The sequence below is a fragment of the Ursus americanus genome, chromosome 26 (genome assembly GCF_024610735.1).
Source record: "Ursus americanus isolate L20-20 chromosome 26, mUrsAme1.1.p, whole genome shotgun sequence".
Taxonomy (NCBI): domain Eukaryota; kingdom Metazoa; phylum Chordata; class Mammalia; order Carnivora; family Ursidae; genus Ursus; species Ursus americanus.
In genome coordinates, this window is record NC_142152.1 from 20,723,199 (window position 1) to 20,743,418 (window position 20,220).

Sequence of the window (20,220 nt, forward strand, 5' to 3'; positions counted from 1 at the left end):
AACTTCAAACTTCTCCTAGCACAGAAGTTGGCATTGGACAAATATAGAAGCAATTTCCAAGAGCATCAAAGTTTCCACATACTAGAGGGTTGAGTTTAGAGAACAATAGAACATAAAAGATGGAATGTCGTTTGGAAGTTGGTGCACAGGGAGTTGAGAATCAGAACAGTGGGGTCCTATTTCTTTATGATAATATTCAAGTGACTTTCCCTCTAAAGGTTTCAGTTTCCCATCTGTAAAACAAAACCACTGTCCCCACTGAATAATTAACCAAAATAACTTGTTTTCTGTCTATTCCGTTGAAAGCTTTTTATGAGCACATTCGTTTTTTAATCCTGTTGCTTTACAGCCATTTCCTCATCCCCGCTTGGCCCAGAAGTTCTGTGTTGTAGTTCTCAGATTCAGATACTTCTATTTCCTTTAGCTAAATCTCCTTGGTCAGTTCTGTGAAGAGAATGATTAAGACTTTTTTTCCCCCTTTCCATGGTGCCAAGAGCCTTTCTTGATTTTCCTCTCTAATGCTTGCAGCACGTCATAATTTAGTACCCACTTCAGATCCTCCTTTTACAACTATTTGTGGTATTTCTTCCAAACAGTCAGCTGAACTAAGTGGGATGACAGGCTAGGAGCAACTACCCGCATATGAACTGTGTCTTTCTTGTAAATGACCTTTCTCTCAGAGCCAGAATTGTACTCTCCAGGAAATATAGAGAAAGAAACCTGAGGAGATTAAAGTTTGCCAGGGACATGGGCAAAACTCACAGACTAGCCATGACGGGGAAGGGCAGCGTCAAAGCTGTGGTACCTGGGGCATCTCTGAAGAAAGAAAACTGCAAAAGAGACACCAGACTTAACTAAAGTGCTTTTCTTTAAATAGCTGGGATTACCTTTCCTTGCCCACGTTTTAGGATATTCTGCATCAGGGTGACCTCAGTGGAAATTGAAGGTAACTGCTTGTTCTGTGTCAGCACCCAGGACAGTGGTGTTTGTTAATGGCTGCTGGGCACTAGGAAGGGAGGAGGGCAGCCAGGGGCCCAATAGCGTGGGGAGACCAGTACCAGTTGATGGGACCTGGGCATGTGCTGATGTGAGCAATACGATGAAAGATGCAAAGATGCTCAGAGATTAAGGTCAGACAAATATAAAAATGAGGATCAGCTTTGAAAAAATATGCTCTATCTTTTTAACATATGAGTCATTAACGTGAGGCAGAGCGATCAGGAGTTCTAATGTACCAAAAGTAGGTCTTGATGTGAGGGTACAAGGTGTGATATTGTAGCCAACCATCTTCTGTCAGCCTTTCAGCCGTTTTTTATTATGTGTAATTTCAAGAATATGATAGAATCTGTGGCATATCTATCCTTCAATCAGGATTCTCTAAATTATGCATTTCCAAAATATATAGTTATAGACTTTTAGTTCTGAAAGATAAAAGACTGCAGGCATAGTGAAGGGCTGTGAGTGCAGCAAGGTACACAGGTGGTCAGTAGCAGAGCCAAAGCCGAATCTGTGTCACCTACTGTGCTAACCCCAGACTCTTCCCAAGAGACCACTGATTTCCAAGGCCCCCCACCACCCCATTCAGATCCATTCTGTACAGCAAATGATAGGGTAATCGTCCTAAATACTGCCTCAGGGAAAATGCAATTTAAGCACTTAAGAGCATGCTCCCCTCCCTTTCCACACCAGTTTTACTACTTAAGTGGCCACTGAAATACTCAAAAGGAAGAAGAATTATTGTCACTCTCCTACGGAAGTGTTGGGAGAATTTCCGTTAGATGAAGCACAAGAAGGATTGACTTGAAGAACAATACTGAAGGCTTTTATATACTGCCTTCCTGTGAGAGTGAAATCTAGGAAATGAGTGGGAGACCTGGAATATACCAGGCAACACCCTCTCACTCTAAGGGGAAGGGCCTGGAAGTACGAAGAGGGTGGGGGGCTAGTCAAAGGGTCTGCCACGTAGACTCTTTCCTCTATCAGCCCTCAGCATTTCGACCTCAGTTGTGGCTTTAGGAGATCTTAGGGTTTTGCTTTTGGCATAGATGATGACATCGGTCAGAGAACTGGGTGCTGGTAACCATACCTAACCAGAAGTTTCTGCTGGCATGTGTATGGTCCAGTAAGGAGGAGAAGTACATGAGAGTCATGGAATGATGGGTCTTCTTTTGGTGATTCATAGTTGGGTCATTTAAATTAAAATCTTACTTCTCATCCCTGCCACTGGGATGTTAAAATGGTTGTTAAAATGGTAATAAAACTGGGACTCCTGGGTGGCTCAGTCAGTTAGGCGTCTGCCTTCAGCTCAGGTCCTGATCCAGGGTCCTGGAATCGAGCCCCGTGTTGGGTTCCCTGCTCAGTGGGGAGCCTGCTTCTCCCTCTCCTCTCTGCTCGCAGTCTCTGTCACTATCTCTGTCTCTCTCTCTCTCTCTCAAATAAATAAATAAAATCTTTAAAAAAAACGGTGATATAACTGTTGAATATTTCCCATCTCTCATTTTTATCTGAGTAGGAAAATCCCTTTTTAAAAGATTTAGGCAGGATCTTATGATTTTATAGAATCCATATCAGTTGCTCCATGATCATGAGTCTTTAATAGCAAACTTAGACTTTCCTCTCTGAGGATGAGCAAATACTTAAAAATCTTGGGGCCTAAGAATCGATGGTATAGCTTAAAAGAAAGCTCAATGAAGAAGACTCGGTGGAGCTGCCCACCTCTGAAATCAGTTGAAGCAAGCAGGAAAACATGTTAGAAAACCCCTAATGTGTATTCTTGACAAAATTAAAGCATCAAGCACATTGATGTGCAGAGCTTAAAAAAGCTATCTCATGTAGAGAGTAAGTAGTCTGTGGTCAGGGAGAAAATAAGAAATACCTAAGTGAAAAATTGGGTTAAACACAGTGAATTGGGCACTGCAGAAAATTCAGTTAGTGAAATAGAGGACAGATTGCAAAAATTCTTTCAAAATTCTGAGGATAAAGTATACAAAGATTAAAATGTTGATTAAAGGTGGATTTACCCTTAGATAACACATTCCAGAATAGAAGTAATAGTCATTATTACAGGCAAAATAGACCTAACATAGGACATGAAGGGTTTTAAACAGTATAATTAATGAGATTAAATTAATAGATACACAGTTCTGTGCTCTGCAGAGTTCCCATGGAATATTTTTCAAAACTAGAACATTTCAATTTAAAGCCTCAAAAAATAGCAATTATGTAGGATGATGATACAGAATTATATCATTCTCTGACCACTTTACAATAAAATTAGATACTAAAAGTCTGGACAGAATGTCCAAATAATTTTGGAATTTTTTAAAAGATTTTATTTATTTCTTTGACAGAGAGAGCACAAGTAGGCAGAGCAGCAGGCAGAGGGAGAGGGAGAAGCAGGCTCTCTGCTGATCAGGGAGCCCAACGCGGGGTTCAATCCCAGGACCCTGAGATCATGACCTGAGCTGAAGGCAGACGCCTAACCAACTGAGCCACCCAGGCGCCCCGATAATTTTGGAATTTTTAAACATTCTTTTTAAGTAACTTGGATCAGAATGATATTGCAAACTATACTGAAAGTAAGAATTACATGCATCAGGGGCGCCTGGGTGGCACAGCGGTTAAGCGTCTGCCTTCGGCTCAGGGCGTGATCCCGGCGTTATGGGATCGAGCCCCACATCAGGCTCCTCCGCTATGAGCCTGCTTCTTCCTCTCCCACTCCCCCTGCTTGTGTTTCCTCTCTCGCTGGCTGTCTCTATCTGTGTTAAATAAATAAATAAATAAATCTTTAAAAAAAAAAAAAAAGAATTACATGCATCAGAACAAGACAGGGATGCCTACTTTCAGCACTTTAATTCAGCATAGTATTGGAAATCCCAAACAGAGCAGTTAGGCAAGAAAATGAAATAAAAAGCATACAAATTGGAAAGGAAAAAGTAAATCTATCACAGTGTGCAGAAATTTGATATTATATATAGAAAATACGTAATGTTTTCTAAAGAGTCCACCAAAAAACTGTTAGAACTAATTAATGAATTCAGTAAAGTTTCAAGATACAAAATCAATATACAAAATCAGTTGCATTTCCATACATTAACAACAGACCATCAGAAAGAGAAATTAAGAAGACAATACCATTTATAAGTGCATCAAAAAGAATAAAATACCTAGAAATAAATTTAAGCAAGGGGGTGAAAGATCTATACACAAGACATTCATGAAAGAAATTGAAGAAGACACAAAAATAAATAGATATTCTATGTTCATGGATTGGAAGAATTAATATTGTTAAGATGTCAGTACTATACAAGGCAATCTACAGATTCAGTGTAATCTGTATCAAAATGAAAAGGTAAGCTGTCAAATGGGAAAAAATATTTGCAAATCATTTATCTGATAAGGGGTTAATATCCAAAATATATGCAGAACTCATACAATCCATTAAAAATGGCAGAAGAATCGAATAGACATTTTTTCAAAGAAGGCATACACATAGCCAACAGGTACATGGAAAGATGCTCAACATTACTAATCATCAGGGAAAGGCGGATCAAAACCGCAAGAAGGTATCACCTCACACCTGTCATCAGAAAGACAAGAGATAAGTGTTGGCAAGGATATGTGCTGTTGGTAGGAATGTAAATTAGTGCAGCCACTATAAAAAACAGTATGGAGATTCCTCAAAAAAATAAAAAATAGAGCTGTCATATTATTCAGAATCCCAGTTCAGGATATACATCCAAAGGAAATGAAAACAGGATATTGAAGAGCTATCTGCACTTCCATGTTCATTGCAGCATTGTTCACAGTATCCAAGATAGGGAAACAACCTATGTGTCCATCAGTGGATGAATGGATAAAGAAGATGTTACACACATGCTCACGCACGCCAGAATATTACTGAGCCATGAGAAAGAAGGAAATCCTGCCATTGTGACAACATGAATGGACTTTGAGGGGCATTAAGCTAAGTGAAGTAAGCAAGGCGGGGAAAGACAAATACTGCATGGTATCACTTCAATGTGCAGTTGAAAAAAAAAAAGTCAAACTCATAGAAACTGAGTAGGAAAGTGGTTGCCAGGAGCTGAGGAACAGGAGCTGGAGAAAACAGGGAGAGGTTGATAAAGGGTACAAACTCTCAGCTACAGATGATCTGATGATCTAATGTAAAATGTGGTGAGTATGGTTTATGTCACTGTATCGTATGATTAAAATTTGCTAAGAGAGTAGAACTTAAATCTTCTCACCAAATAAGTAAAGTAAGTAAGTAAGTGATGGATGTGTTACTAACTAGAAGGGGAGATCCTTTCACAGTGTGTATACGTGTCAAATCACTACAATATATACTTTAAATATCTTACAATTTTATGTGAATTATACCTCAATAAAGTTGAAATATTTTTTAAAAATAATAAAAAGAACTGTTTTTTTCACAACTTATATTTGAAATGTAGTCAAAGACATACTCCAAGATAAGTTCATAATCTTAGTTATTTTCATTGTTACAGTGTAGGAAGACTGAAAAGAAATTAACCAAGATACAAATGGCAGATTGGCTTCAACTGATGTACTGGCTTCAGCTGATTATCTAGAATGTCTTGTTGACATGAATTATGAGCACTTCTCTGAGCCCAGCAAGGAAGAGTGCTTTGATAGATTAGTGATGTCTGCTGCAGACAGGGAATATGAGTAGTGAATATGCACGCCACATGTTTGTCATACCTGAACTAAGGTTTCCTTTCTTGAAATTAGAAAAGGGTCAAATAAACAAAACTAAGAAAAACAGGTCAAAGGATATAAAGAAGAAAAGCAACGTAAAGTGAAAAGCAATAAAAAGTTTAATTCAAAACCTTTATTTAGTTTGGGGGAGGGGGACAGGGAAGGAGAAAATAAACATAGCTCTGCCAGAAAAAGAAGAGAATTAAAAATAAGAAAAAGATTTTAAAAGTAGATACAGCACTGGAGTGCTTGGGTGGTGCCGTCAATTGAGTGTCTGACTCTTGGGTTGGGCTCAGGTCATGATCTCAGGGTTGTAAGATCAAGCCCCGTGTTGGGCTTTGCACTCAGCACAACGTCTGCTGGGGATTCTCTCTCCCTCTCTCTCTGCCCTTCCCTTTAGTGCTCTCTCTCTCTCTCTCTCTCAAATAAATAAATCTTTAAAAAAAATAAAAGTAGCTATAGGGGGACTAAAAAATTATGAGAACACTGCATAATTGGATGCTACTAAATTTTAAAAACTGGATGGAAGTTTTTTCTAATATTTTCAAAAATATTAACTGTCAAGATTGGTTCTTGAATAAAGAGAACACCCAAGTAGAACAAGGTAGAAATTTTTAAACTATCCAAATTGGTTCTTAAAGAAATAGGGTACATGAGTAGGCCTAGAAAGCAATTTAAAATATCGTTTCTAAAATAGTTCTTTGAACCTTTTTTCCAAAATCTTTGGAGGCTTCCCAGTGCGTAAGATAAGGTTGAGATTCCTTTCTCTGACATTAAAGCCTTCTGCAGTATGTCCTCTATGCTGTGTGTAGCCTTCCCTATACTGTCTTACAGTCTGCTTTGTTCCTACGTGCTCATGTTATCCCCTCTTCCTTGTGCCCTTTGCCCTCTTGAATCTTAAGCCCTGTGTTTTATTCAAGATCGGGTTTTAATTTATCACGTTGATGCAGCTTCGCCAAGTGCCTCAGCTAACTCTACCATCTTCCTCCTTGTCTGATTTTTCTTTTTTATATGTGTTCTTCCCATCAGCCTCTAGAGACAGATACCTTGTCTTTACCCTTTCATCACGCGTATATTGAATGTCCGTTGTGCTGCGCATTGCTCTAAATATTGGTGATAAGACCAGTGGACAGGATAGATACAAGCCCAGTTTCCATGAAGTTTATTTTTAAGAGAGCAGAGAGAAATCTATGCCTCAGCCCCTGAGCTAGCTTCTATTCATGACAAGTTCTCAGGCAGTGGTGAAGATGGAGACGTGCTAGAGGTGGTGGTTGGGGTGGTGGTGGTGACATAGTATCGTGTATTGGGGTGTATGTGTCAGGGATCACCAAATAGCAATGATCTCATCAGTAATTATTTATACCATGTAGAGTAGTAGTATATGGGAGGCAGGAGAGCACAATTGCTAACAGCCCAAGATTTCTAATTAAATTTGAATCCTGGCTCCTTCATTCGATTGACTGTTATTTGGGCCTACCTCTAAGCCTCTGTTTCATTAACTGTAAAATATTACCTACATCATGGAGTGGTTCTTAGGATTAAATGAGATCATGTATTTCCCTGACATATATTAAGCGTCTAATGCATGCGTGTTGGTATAATTATAATTTCTGCTGCTGTTGTTCCCTATTATAAGAGGTGGCATTTTTGTTGTTATTAAGCTGATATTTCTAAGTGTGATTTGGCTCGAGCTGGCAAGGCTGTGGAAATTCAAACACATTCTGAGATCCTGCACACTAATAACACTAATGATTATTGAAGGCAAGGGCTTAGCTTCAAATAAAACAAAAGATTAAATTTGGACATACTGACTTCCAGTCAAGTTGTCTCCATAAGTTTACACTTAATACTCTCCCTGTGCTTCAAATACATAGCAGTGATAAAAAAAAACAAAAGGACCTAGCTGACCTTCAAAACGAGGGAAACGTCTCCTTGGCCCCAAAATTTCCAGAAGTAACTGAGAGTCAGTGAATGAGGCTGAAACAACAAAGCTTTCTGAACTCTGCTTTGGAAGTGGGTAGTGACAGCCCAGAGTTCAGCTCCTGTGGCATGTTGGGGCCTGAAAGTGCCCTACCCAAGAGGAAAGACTGAGAAACCAGGCTCATTAATTGAAAATAAAACAGTAATTTTTCAACTGGGGAAGATGTTGCCCTCAGAGGATGTCTGGCAATGTCTTGAGTAATTTTTTGTTATCATAGCTGGGTGGGGGTGGGGAGTTCCTATTGGCATCTCATGAGGAGAGTCTAGGGAGGCCGGTAAACAGCCTGCAAAGCACAGGGTAGTTCCCCACAACAAAGAGTTATCCATTCCAAAATATCAGTAGTATGAAGGTTGAAAAATCACGAGCTAAGGAATACAGTGGGCTCTCCTCATGGGAGACTGATAAAACTGATGCTGCCTGAGGGTCCAACTGATCGTGTCTCAGAACTCACCTGGATTTCTAAATATGACGGAGGCAAGGGCACTGAAATACCAGTATAATGTCTGGTTCTGGACTGGGTGGAAGCTGCTCTAAAACCTTCAGACAAGAAGGGGTGAGCAAGTACAGAGACAAGGGGGAAAGTGATTATTATTCAAAATGAGCCTGCAAACCAAAATTGCAAAACACGTGAATAAATCTGAATCTAAGAAAGATTGCCAGACAAAGTCAACAACTGGAACGTGAATTCCTTACAAATGAAATTAATATTTTTGAACAGCCAGACATATTAGATCTGATATCTGGTAGGATTATCTTGTGGAATGTGACATGTGACTCTGATCACAGTGTCAGAAGGGAGACCTGAGGGACAGGTAGACAAGTTACACTTTAAGAAATAATAACTGAGACTTCTCTGCAATTGAAGAAATAAATGTTCTCAGCTAAAAAATTCATCCCATGTACCAAAATGAATGCACATCTAGACACAGCAGAGTGAAACTGCAGAACACTGAGCGTACAGGGGAGACTTACATACTACTTGAAAGAAAATTCAGAAAGGAACTTAGAATACTGGCATTCTCTTCTTCAGCAATAACAGGTGGCAGAAGACAAGAGCTAATACCTTCAGAGTGTTGGGGTAAAATAATTTTCGGTCTAGAATTTTTATACCCAGCTAAACTCCATTCAAGAGAAAAGCCAAAAATACAAATAATTTGAGATATACAAAGTCTAAGACCTTGCCACCCGTGACCTTCACTGAAAGAATGAGTGAACACAGATGTGCTGGATAACACGAAGGCAGGGACGTGCAAAACTTTATTAAATGATAATACATGTTAATGACCATAAACATTATTGTTGGTCTTTCAAAAAGCTAAAACATGTTTAAGACAACAAAGATAAGATTGAGGGACAAGGGGATTCAGTGGATAGTGAAAACATAACAGTTCTAAGGGTAAGACAGAAATATTGAAGGAAAAAAGTAGCTAAATTTTACACTTAGGAAAAAGCAGCTAAGTAATTGACATACAGTCTGTAGCTTTTAAACTAACAGAGGGGGAGAGAAGAGAATGTAGAAACTTTGAATCCAGTGGAAGGCAGGAAAAGAAAACAAGCAAAGAAAAAGGATGGGGAGTAGAAAATAAAAACTAAGATGGTAGAAATAAATCTAATTATATGAGTAATCACAGTAAGTATTAACAGGATTATACTCTTTTATTGAAAGGTAGATCATGAAATTGCATTTTTAAACATGTTCAATTATAGCCTGCTTAAAAGAGAGATACCTAAAGTAAAATCTCACAGTGCAAAAGATGAGAAGAAGGTAAACCATACAATACTGATTAGAAGGAACATGAGTATAGCAATAGATGAAATATAATTAAGCAAAAAGCATTAATAGGAATTAAGAAAAGCTCTGGTATGCAGTTAACATCATAAATTTAAAAATATATAAATCAAATGACAATAGTGTAAGGAAAAATTGAGAAATTATCAATTGTAGTGGTCGATGTATTTAAATCTACTTCTATCAGTAACTGATAGGTAACTTAAATTTCTGAGGACTTGGAATATTTGAAATGCAGAGTAACAGTTTGCTTTGATAAGTGGCTTTTCATCTTTTTCTGACCACCACTTATAATAAAAAATAAATTTCATATGCAACCTAGTAAAAAAATAGCTATATTATGTGTATGAAATGAAAGTTTCACAAAATACTATTTCCTATTCTTTTAAAAATGCTGATGGGGTCACCTAAATTGATTTTACAACCACCTTGATGAGTCACAATTCATAATCTGAAAAACATTAATAACTATGCATAGACTCCTGCATCCAAAAGGGAGACTATATCTTCTCTTCAGGTATGTGTTTACAAAAATTCAACACACACTATCACAAATGAAAGCTCCACACATTTCAAAAAAACGCATATCAAACTGTTTACACTTTTTAACAATAAATACACTTTAGGGAAAATCAAAAGTTAATTTTTTAAAAACACTCATATGTTTGAAAATTTCTAAAAATACAGTACGTAATACCCATGTGTTAGAGAGGTAATCATAATAAAAATCAGAAAATACTTAGAACTGGATGGCTATGGAAAGTGCTGTAACTTTAAATTTATTAAAAAGACAAGAAGGACAGGGCACCTGGGTGGCTCAGTCAGTTAAGCCTCTGCCTTCAGATCAGGTCATGATCCCAGGGTTCTGGGATCGAGCCCTATATTGGGTTCCCTGCTCAGTGGGTAGTCTGCTTCTCCCTTTTGCCTTCCCCCCAGTTGTGCCCTTTCCCTCTCTCTGTATCTCTCTCAAATGAATAAAATCTTTAAAAAAAAAAAAAGACAAGAAGGATTGAAAGTAAGTGAGATAATCATTTAACTTGAAAAACTATAAAAGGAACAACAGAGTAAATTAATCAAAACCAAAATAAAGTAATAGAAATACAGAAATCACCTAGAACAGCTTGGCACGTGGGAGGACAGGCGAGAACAGTCCCTCAAGCAGTGTCCGGCACGTGGCAGGTGCTCATTCAGTACTTGGTGAAGGAAGGAATGAAACGGACAACAGGCCAGAGAGGGGATCACCTCTGGAGACACTGATACAGTACATTAAAAAAAGAAAAGACCCGCAGAGATAATATTAGGTGTAAAAAGGAATATAGCAGCAAATATAATGGATTATGGCTTAGATAACGTGTAGCATATTTATAAAATGGAGTCTTGCGTGCTACTATGGCACAGACGTTGACTTCACGAAATGTTTCTTGGATTGGTTTTGGAACCAGGCGCAAATTAGTAATGTTCTAATTGTTACTTGCTAAGGATTAGCGTATTAGCTTCTGTTTGTGCAACGCATATATAATCCCTGGCCTGATGGATAAAAGGAAGAAGCACACATACACCCGTGCACGTGTAGGTTGTGAGAAACGTTGTAAGATGATTCATCTGTGAGTAAATGTCTACTAAGAAAAGTCAGACTACATGTTCCCTTTGGAATTCAGTTCTTTAACCTAACTTGCGCCTTGAGATTTCTTCTCTCCTTTGGGAATTGAAAGAGGTTGGTTGTCACCAGTATTTTACAAAAATGATCAAGTTTGGGGTTTCTTTTCAGGATCTTCACAGATGCCACCACACCTGTCTGCCACAGCCCCGGCAAGGTCGGCATTTCTAACTCTCCTCTTCTTGTGAAATCTTGAGCATTTTTCTTTTGCAGGTCCTTCCTTCTACAGAAAGGTCATCCCTGATGTGGCATGGATCCAAGATAAACTTAAGACACCACCGGAACAGGAAACTAGTACCTCTGTGTTAGAGATGTGGAAAGAACTCGAAGAGAAGCAGTATAGCACGAAACCACAGTCAGTCTTGTAAAGTAATGAACAAAACAGATCTTAAAGAAAGGATATCACTTTCAGAAAAGTTTCCACTGATCAAAATAATGGCCAAAAAAATTAAAAAATAAAAAATAAAAAGAACAGAGGAAACCACAAATAAAGGAAATAAAGATCCGTGAAAAAGCATGTCAGAAGCACTACTTACCAGCAAAATGAATAGCAGGGATTTTGCTTATTGGAACCCTCCCTGACTGGTGATGGTACGTCATATAGGCCGGCTGGATGGCGGGCTTGTGATGCCAGTGGAATTCCTAGCCAGCTGTTTGATTAGCATATGTTCCCTAGAGACTAGCGCTAAAAGAAATCTTTCAATAATAAACGTAGGCAATATTTCTGCTGATAGAGATATTATTTATTTGTATGCATTACTGAACAATTTCTTTGAAAGGCCCAGAGAGGTTGTTCTCCCTTACTCAAAGTCAGGCCTTTTCCTGGACGTCAGGAAAATGCAAGAGATCGAAGGAGTAGGCAGAGTGAAGCAAGGAAACTGAATTCTGGGTGAGAAAGTGCACACTTAGTACTTAAACTCTTCAGGTACTAGTCATGAATCCGCCCAAAGGAAAGATCCTGCCTTATTTGGAAAGAGCATGTCATTATTCATGGAATTATTCTGATTAGAATTCTTCGTTGCTACTATACATGCTTCTGTGGATACGTGGCCACGGGTCTTATGTCAGCGTTGAAGTGGCTCAGTTCACCGTGAAGCCCGCCCTTCAGCAGCTTTTGGTAATTACACAGTTCTTTCTGTGGAGACAGGTCTGAACTAAGCCCAGCACACAGCTGAGACTGTAGGAATCCTCCAACTCTCGATGTTGGGCCATATCTCCGGCTCCATCTCCGGGAACCTGCATCACTTCCAAGAAGAGCAATTAAGAAACACTACAGGACTATGTAGTCACATCTAGCACTCTTCTTGGTTTAAACTCTAACTTTTGTATAGTATAAAATTAATGGCACTTCTCTTGTCCCATCTTTTCAGCATTTCTCTCTGCAGAACTCTTGATATTTTCAGAAGTCACTTTTCTGAGTTCATCTTTTTGCCACCTCTTCGTGGTCAGCAAGCAACAGGTAACGGAATGCAGCTCTCACACATTCAGCTCTCCAGAGAGAAAGGGAAGGTACAATTTCAGTCGCAGCTGACTCCATTGGACTTTCCTCTTGGGATAATGGGAGATGTGTCGTTCCTCCCGTCCGTCTCATTTCCCATGAGCCTCCTGGGTAGGACAAGCCTCCCCCCTGTGCTGAAAGCTGTGTTAGACGACAGTCCAGCCACCTCATTTGGTGCATAGTAGAAGAAACAGTGTGTTCATTCTGATGCTGAAAAAATGTGCATATTGGATTTATTGAGAGGTAGTTTGTCAATCTTAAATGAGACGGCTCTGCTTCAGGGAGTTGAGTAATTTTGACCATGAGTTTTCTGCCTGGTAGATTGCCACTTAACCACCTTTAGACTTTAATAGCAAAATGCTGTTACCTCCCACGTTCAGAATATGTCGTGGTCCTTCTTCTATAGTTTAGCGCTCATATTTCATATTGAATCAGAGTCACCGAGTCACCCGACTTAATATTTCAGTATGTAGATAGGCTTATAGTGAATGCAAAGATGGTTAGTATTTCTAAGTAAAAATACCAATACTAATAAAAGTTAATGTTTATTTAGCCATTTATATAATCCCAGACGCTGTGCTAAGATTCACCATCTTACTTAATCCTCAACAACCCTATGAGGCGTCTTGACGTTAAAGCACATGACTGACTTAGACAAGCAAGGGAACACATACACACCTTCCTGTGTCACTATTTCCTAAAACACAGGTGCTCCCAGGAAAGCAGCAAAGAATTCTTGCAGAAGCAGACCAGCAAGTGCAAATTAACATAAAGGCCTGAAACAAGCTGTGGTTCAAAAGTTCTCATTTAGGAGTGGGTTGTCCAGAAGTTGGAATGTTTTTTCCCAGGGAAATGATGTTATCACAACAAAACCATATTTACCGCTGGTGTGCCCAAAGAGGTAAAAACACAGACCCAGGCCATTTTGTGTACCAGTGTTTTCATGGAAAAATTCACTCTGAATTTCCTCTTGAACGGCTGTTGGACACATTTCTCCACCCCCTGGGAAATGAGGAGCCTATGCTAGAAACAGCAGAATCATTAGAAATGTTCGAAGTTGGAATCAGAGTTGGCTCCCAAGGCCTGTGATGGGAATGGATGGAGAGAGGAGGATGCAAGAGTGACTGGACCTGGGGACAAAGGGGACAGACATAAGGACAGGAGATGCTGGGAGAGGAGCAGGAGGAAGCCCTCGAAGGTGGAGGGTGGGATAAGAATTCCAGAGAGGAGAAGAGGGGAAAGTTTGAGGACCCTGAGCTCACTAGTCGTAAACGCCTTGGGACTCTGCTCATCCCCTCAGGTAGCTCCCTGTTCACTGCTTCTGTTTCTTCTGTTGACTCCAGTGTTTTGCTTGCCTGGTTCCCTTTTACTGTTTAACACTCAGGGTTTCCTCTGTGATCCTGATACCAGCCCCGTGACTTTTCTAGACTCAGCTGCCCCCAACGCAAGCAAGTGCCCTAAGGTTTTTGGGTTTTTGTGTGGTTTTTAACTTCTGTAGAGGAAAGAGCCCATCCCAGGCTCCAGAACTTTGCCTTTTTCACTGGACCCGCAAGAGCCAATATTAGCTACAGATGCTTTGCGCAGTTCTTTGGGTCTATAAAGGGCTGCAATAAAATGCATAAGCATTTCAGAGGAAGCTGTCCGAGGCTGAGGCTTATGGGAAAAGAGAGAAGCCCTCTGTTCCCTTTCTCTCCTTTTTGTCTCTCTGGTTCCCTTGTCCTCCAAATGAGAGTGGAAAGGAGTGAGTAGGGCCCAGCCCACAGCTTGCTGGAGGGGAAGGGTATAAGACAGTGTGATCCTCACATCACTGCTGGGGTGTGTTCTCAAGGGGCACGTCTCTGTTGGGGGTGTGAGGACCACCGGGGCACCTAAGCGTCTGGCAGGGACTCTAAGTGCTCTTCATACCACCTTCCCTGTCCCCAGGAGTCAATGTTTTCCTCACTTCTCTGGTGATAGAAATCACTTACACACCCGGGGGGCTATGAAAAGCCTCAGTTCTCAAGCTTTATCCCAGACCCACTGAGTCAGAATCTCCAAGGGAAGGGCCTGGAAAGCTGTATGATTAGTAAGTGATCCCAGGTGGTTCCTGTCAAACACGTTTGGCAGACACTGCTTGCCTACCCCTTTGCCTTGCTGGTCTTTGAAAACTCCTAGGACATTCTAAATCCCTTTCTGTCTCAGATTCATTATATGTATATGCTATTTCTTCTCCATGGAAAGCTCTTACCTGTTCCCTACTCTGGGCCAATCCCTGCTTGTCATAACTTCATGACTCGGCTGAAATATGATTTTTTCAGAAAGACCATCCTTGACCTCTCTCATCACCATCTCAATCAGGTGCCCTGTTTCATTCTCTTAAAGCACCTTGTGCTTTTTCTCCTGAGCATTTATCACATCGATTTTTCCTCATGTATTTGCCTAATGTCTGCCTCCTCACTAGTACCAAGCACAGGTAGCACTTAAGTATTTTTCGTGTGGATGAATAAACAGAAAAATAGTGCTAGGAGAAGGGTTCCACAGGTTGGATTGGGTGCTACTCAACAGATAAAGAATTGAGCATATAAAATTTTAACCTTCCAAGGTAAAGTTTTCACACATCAACTAAAGTCACAGTAGTTGGGTCCAACAAGTAATTTGTATTTACAAGACAATGGATCAGATTATTCTTAAAATACTTAATAAATACCTAATGTGTGCAAAATGCAGTGTTAGGAGCTATGGGTACAACAGTGAATAGGCTGATACAATCTGTCTTTGTGGAGCTTTCTAGCAAGGATGACAGCTATTAAGCAGCCAGTTTCACAGTCTTATAATTATAATTTTGATAATGGCAATGAAAGAATTACAGATCTGTAAGAGCCTGTCACAGGGAGACCTGGCATGGTCTGTAAGCTAATCATAGAATTTCTAAGACATGTGGCTGGGAAATCCGGGCCCAAAGCATCCAGTATGCTCTGTCCTGTCTCCTATCAGAGTTGGCATGAGGGGAGCTGCCTCTATATAATGGTTTCTCAACCTCAGCACTGTTGACATCTTGGGCTAGAAAATTCTTTGGGGGCACCTTCCAGTGCACCATAGGAAATATTTAGCACCATTCCTGGCTCAGCCCACTAGATGCCAATAGACCCCACAGTTGTGACAACCACAAATGTGTCAGCGTTGCCAAATGTCCCTTGTGGAAGCGTGGGGGTGGGGGCAAAACCTGTCCCTCCTTTGTACCTCAGTTGAGAACCACTGGTCTACATGAAACTTGGTTTTTTAAAAATGCCTTTACTCGTGATTTACCCAGTTCACTACTGGGAACGTCGTTTATCCATTTGGTAAACAGATGTTTGTTGAGCGCCTGTAAGGTGCCAGGCATTGTTCTAGGCACTGGAGACACAGCTGTGGCCACAGCGTGTGCTTTCTTGAAACTACAGTCCAGTGGAGAGAGAGAGGCAGTAAATTTTCGTATTTCGGAAGAAGGGATAGGTTGGTCATGGAAGTCCTTTCTGCTAAGACGGCATTTGCACAAAGCCTTGAAAGAAGCAAGGGAATGAGCCACGTGAGAGAGAGCACCAAGAGCAAGAGGAGGGCCTGCGTGTGATCTCACCCTTCCGTCCGCTGATCTAACCAAGCTGCTTGTGTTTCAGAGGCTCAACCACAGAAGGGCAGCTGAACGGACTCCAGAGCGGCCTTAACGCTGCGGCCTTTGCGCCCATCACCAGCTCCACAGGTTAGTGGGCACACCAGCGCTCTCCGCGGCCGGGATGACAGGGCGGGGGGCTGCACTGGGTGTACTCTCACTTCTGCCTCTGAAGAAACGTGCGGTTCAAAGGATGAAGAAGCATCCAGGCTTTTGAAGCATTGGCAAACGGGCACCTGAGGATGGAAGAGTTTTCCAGAGCTAGTTCAGAGTAGATGACATTTCTGGGTCTGGGAGAGTGTAAACAGATTTGCAGCATTTAGTAAAAGGGCCTGTGTCTGACGAGTGTTCCGCCGTTCATATAGGATGCCCCATGTAGTCTCTCCCACTAGCTCCTCAGCACGGTGGAGCTCTGCTCTTCGATGGGAGTCCTGCCACGCTAATGTAATGGCCTCCTGGTCCATTGCCAGGTGCTGACTGAGGTCTTAAAGCCCCTCGGTGTAGGTCCCCACATATAGTCAGGCAGCATTGGTCCAGGGAGAGTTTTCTTTGAGCACTAATTCATAAAAAACATACTAATGAGTAATCAGAAAATTAAAAGAAAATCACGTGGATTCAGTTCAACAAATACTTGTTATTGAGCACCTCCCGTGGAGAAAGTAAGATGCTGGGCACCGAGGGGCGTAGAGGGTACACTGGGCAGTCCCTGTGGTCAGGGAAATTACAGACTCAGGGAAAGAGAAGAGTCAGCAGGGAGTGGGTACAGGCTGCATAAATGTCAGGTACTGGGGACGCATAGAATAACCATAGACAGCGCTGGTGGAACATCTGGTGTGTCCGGCCCAGTTCTGAATGCTTTACATAGGATAACTCATTTGTTCACAAAACAGGCATTTAACAGAAACTGTGTTCCCCATTTCACAGCTGAAGACAGAAAGGCACAGATTATGAAACAAACCCCAAATCTCATAGCTAGTAAATGGCGGGGCTGTATTGGAACCCTGGCAACTTGGCCTGGTCTCTTTAGGGATTAGAGAGGGCTTTCTAGAGGAAGAAACATCTAAGTGGAGGGTTGCGTGTTGACAGGTCCCCCAGGAGAGGCGAGGCATGGGTCCGAAGTAGTTCCAGGAAGAGGGAACAAGACCTGCGCACGGGGGTGGGGGGGCAGGGTGCAAATACACTGTGCGCTGGGAGCCCTCCTGTGTCACTGCGCCTGGGGACTAGAGCGTGAGCAGGGAGCAGCAGGAGAACAGGTCATAGAGGTAGCAGGGCCGGTTCATGAGCCGTGTAGGGAACTTGGTCCCAAGGTAAGAAGGAACCATCAAGGAGTCTAGGGCCAGGGTGTGGAGGGGGTGTGTGTGTGACATAGTAGACCTTCAAATGATTAAAAGGCCACCGAGAAGCCTGGTTAGACTGTACCATGGGGATAGTTACATATATCTCATAGGCTTACTGTGGAATTAAAGGACACAATATATAGAGAAAAGCTTTATAACAACACCAAGGTCAGGTAATAATGTAAGAGTATAAAGATTTTGTTCTCCGCTCAAGATCTTAGGACCTGAATTCAAGAAATATTTGATGGGTATCTATTTGGTCCTCCCCCCCCCCCAAAAAAAAGAATTACTAGAATATGGTAGTTATTTTTAAGGAAGTAGAATTTCCACCTGGAACTGTTCGGCCTGGGAAATGGGTGGCTGGGAGAATTTTGCGCTATAGACAGCTGACTATCTCTAGCCAGCAAATCGCTGTAGCCAGACAGGGTCGCAGAGCGTGGGAGATGCCGGAAACCTGCCTCCTGCGTTTGCGTGTCTAACTGTTGCGTTACGTACAGGGTTGAACTCTCTGCGTGCGCTCTGGCTGGGGAAGTTGGAAATTTGAGGGGCCGGGTGGCTCTTACTCTCAGCATCTTGATCATGAATTAATATTTATTGACTAAAGTTATCTGTTAAGAGATTTTGTAACAGTTGTAATGAATTCAGTAGCAGCGTAAAACCACAGAGCACAGAGAAGTTGTATGTCTCCCTGGATTCTAATACCTGCCTTTTTCCCGCTTCTGCCTTAAGACAAGTGCATTATTCTTTTCACCTTGTTTAGGCCGCCTTCTGTTTACTGCTTTTGTCTCCAATGACTCTGGACCTCTAAAGTGCCTTGAATTTGTTTCTGTTCTGTGCCTTTCGGGGTGTTCCTGGTCCTCAGTGAAAGAAACACTGATGAACATGGTATTTTCCATACTTCCCAACAAACATTCTGCCTTAGCAGCACAATGATAACTAACCCCATTAGAGTTATTTCCACAGCTAGTAAGTAACTACCTGGCACTTCAGTGTTCCAATTATAAAGCATGTGCTTTTCTGTATGACACATAGACTGAAAGGTGTTATTCTAGGGGTTCAGAAGGGTGTCCTACAAAAAGGAGGGTAGGTTGCTATTAGAAACATTTTTCTTAAACCCACAAGAAGGGAGAACAACCCCCATAATAAGTCAAGCTTTACACGTCTCTCAGAGATGGGACATTTGTGCTTTTGTGCCCGCTCGCTACGCTGACTTTGAAAGGTATTTAGCCCCTGTCTGGTCCGGTTAACTCAGTTGGTTAAACATGGTATTATTGAGTGCACGAATATAGCAAAAGTCTGTTTCCTGGCCCCTTGACCCTCTACAAGTCTAGCCAACCAGGCCTTAAAGCTGTGTCACTTTGTTCATCGGGCGCCTAAACGTGGTACTCGCTCATCCCAGCACACTGTTGAAAAACAGCGCAGAATCCTTTCCCACTGAAGGTGACCTAGCGACATTGTTCTTCTAATTATGAACGTTAGATGAGGTAGTGAATGTGAAAGCTGCTAGCAGAAGGCCTGGAATGCTCCACGAATGTTACTTTTTCCTTGACTTCCCTACTTCAAGCTAAACATTCGGAGTTTGCTGTGGAAGGGAAGGTGTAGAGTCAGCAAATTGGGAAACTTGAGAAGGAAGCTAGAGTGAGGGCCTTTGGCTCAAAGCCAGAGCCATTGGCCTTCGTTCTTTATAACCATGGCGTTCTTGAGTTCTGAAGTGGAGATGGTGAACTAAAACTAAAATAGCAGAGAGCCACAGATTAGATAACTGGCATTTCTCTCGTGCTGACTTGATAGTGTAAAACACCATTCTTGTAGGGTCTGAGGCCATACCAGCTGCCCTCATCCCTGGCCTTAGCTTCTGCCTACGCCTTTTCTGTCCTGGAGCCCAGCCTCTGCCTGCCCCACACCCCAATTTGTTGTGGTGGTGGTGGCGGTGTTTTAAAGCTCTTACGGGTCTGTAGTTGGTGGAAGGATTCTTACTGCCTTTTGAACACCAATGCTGGATTTCATTTACAAGAAGTGAGAAGCAATGTCCTTGTTAAGTATTGGTTATTTTGGGCCTCGGTAAAACGCACTTCAGTGTTATCCTCTTTCTTTGCGTGGGGATGGGTAACTCTGGCTGCGCACTTCACTGTCTGCCCGTGAGACAAGAGAAAGGAACTTGCTTTAATACAGAGTCAACCCAGTGGAGCGTAAACTCTAAGGATCTAGAAGTCACTTTAACTTTGAAGCGAAATTATTTGCCTGGCAATTCTCAGCGGAGTGACCTATTTTTATTATTAGATTCTTATTCCTTTCACCAAGCATTATATAGTTGTCATGGATCCTGGTTGGATCTGGAGTATCGTAGATTAATAATGCGAAGAAATGAAGCTCGAGATGCTTGCCCTAGTGGCTTATATCCTTTTTTTGCTCCCAAAATGTTCTTCTCCCCCCAGAGCCAGAGGGGTAAGAATTTGGGTTGATTACCCACTCTTACAGTGTTAGAAAGCAAAAGGCACAGATTTGGTGTTTGGCAGGAAGTTCGGTGTCAGCATCTGGGCAAACGATGATCCCCTAAAACCTAGGTTTGGTTTTGGTTTTGTTTTTTTATTTTCTTGAAATACAGATAGCTGTTT

At 41.5% G+C, this 20,220-nt stretch overlaps 1 protein-coding gene across 16 annotated transcripts in view; it reads left to right on the top strand.

Moving 5' to 3' along the window:
• The window catches only part of TTLL5 (tubulin tyrosine ligase like 5), a 276,284-nt gene that overhangs the window by 214,723 nt on the left and 41,341 nt on the right, over nucleotides 1-20,220 (top strand). For 14 of the 16 annotated variants that reach the window (XR_015721823.1, XM_045807764.2, XM_045807766.2 and 11 more), the window contains one exon: nucleotides 16,276-16,358. The exons of the other annotated variants lie outside the window; for them this stretch is intronic. Coding sequence is in view for 13 of the 14 variants with exons in the window: in XM_045807764.2 (XP_045663720.2) it covers nucleotides 16,276-16,358 (83 nt within the window). In the remaining variant the exon portion in view is untranslated. The remainder of the gene's footprint in view (nucleotides 1-16,275; nucleotides 16,359-20,220) is intronic. 16 annotated transcript variants of the gene reach the window in all.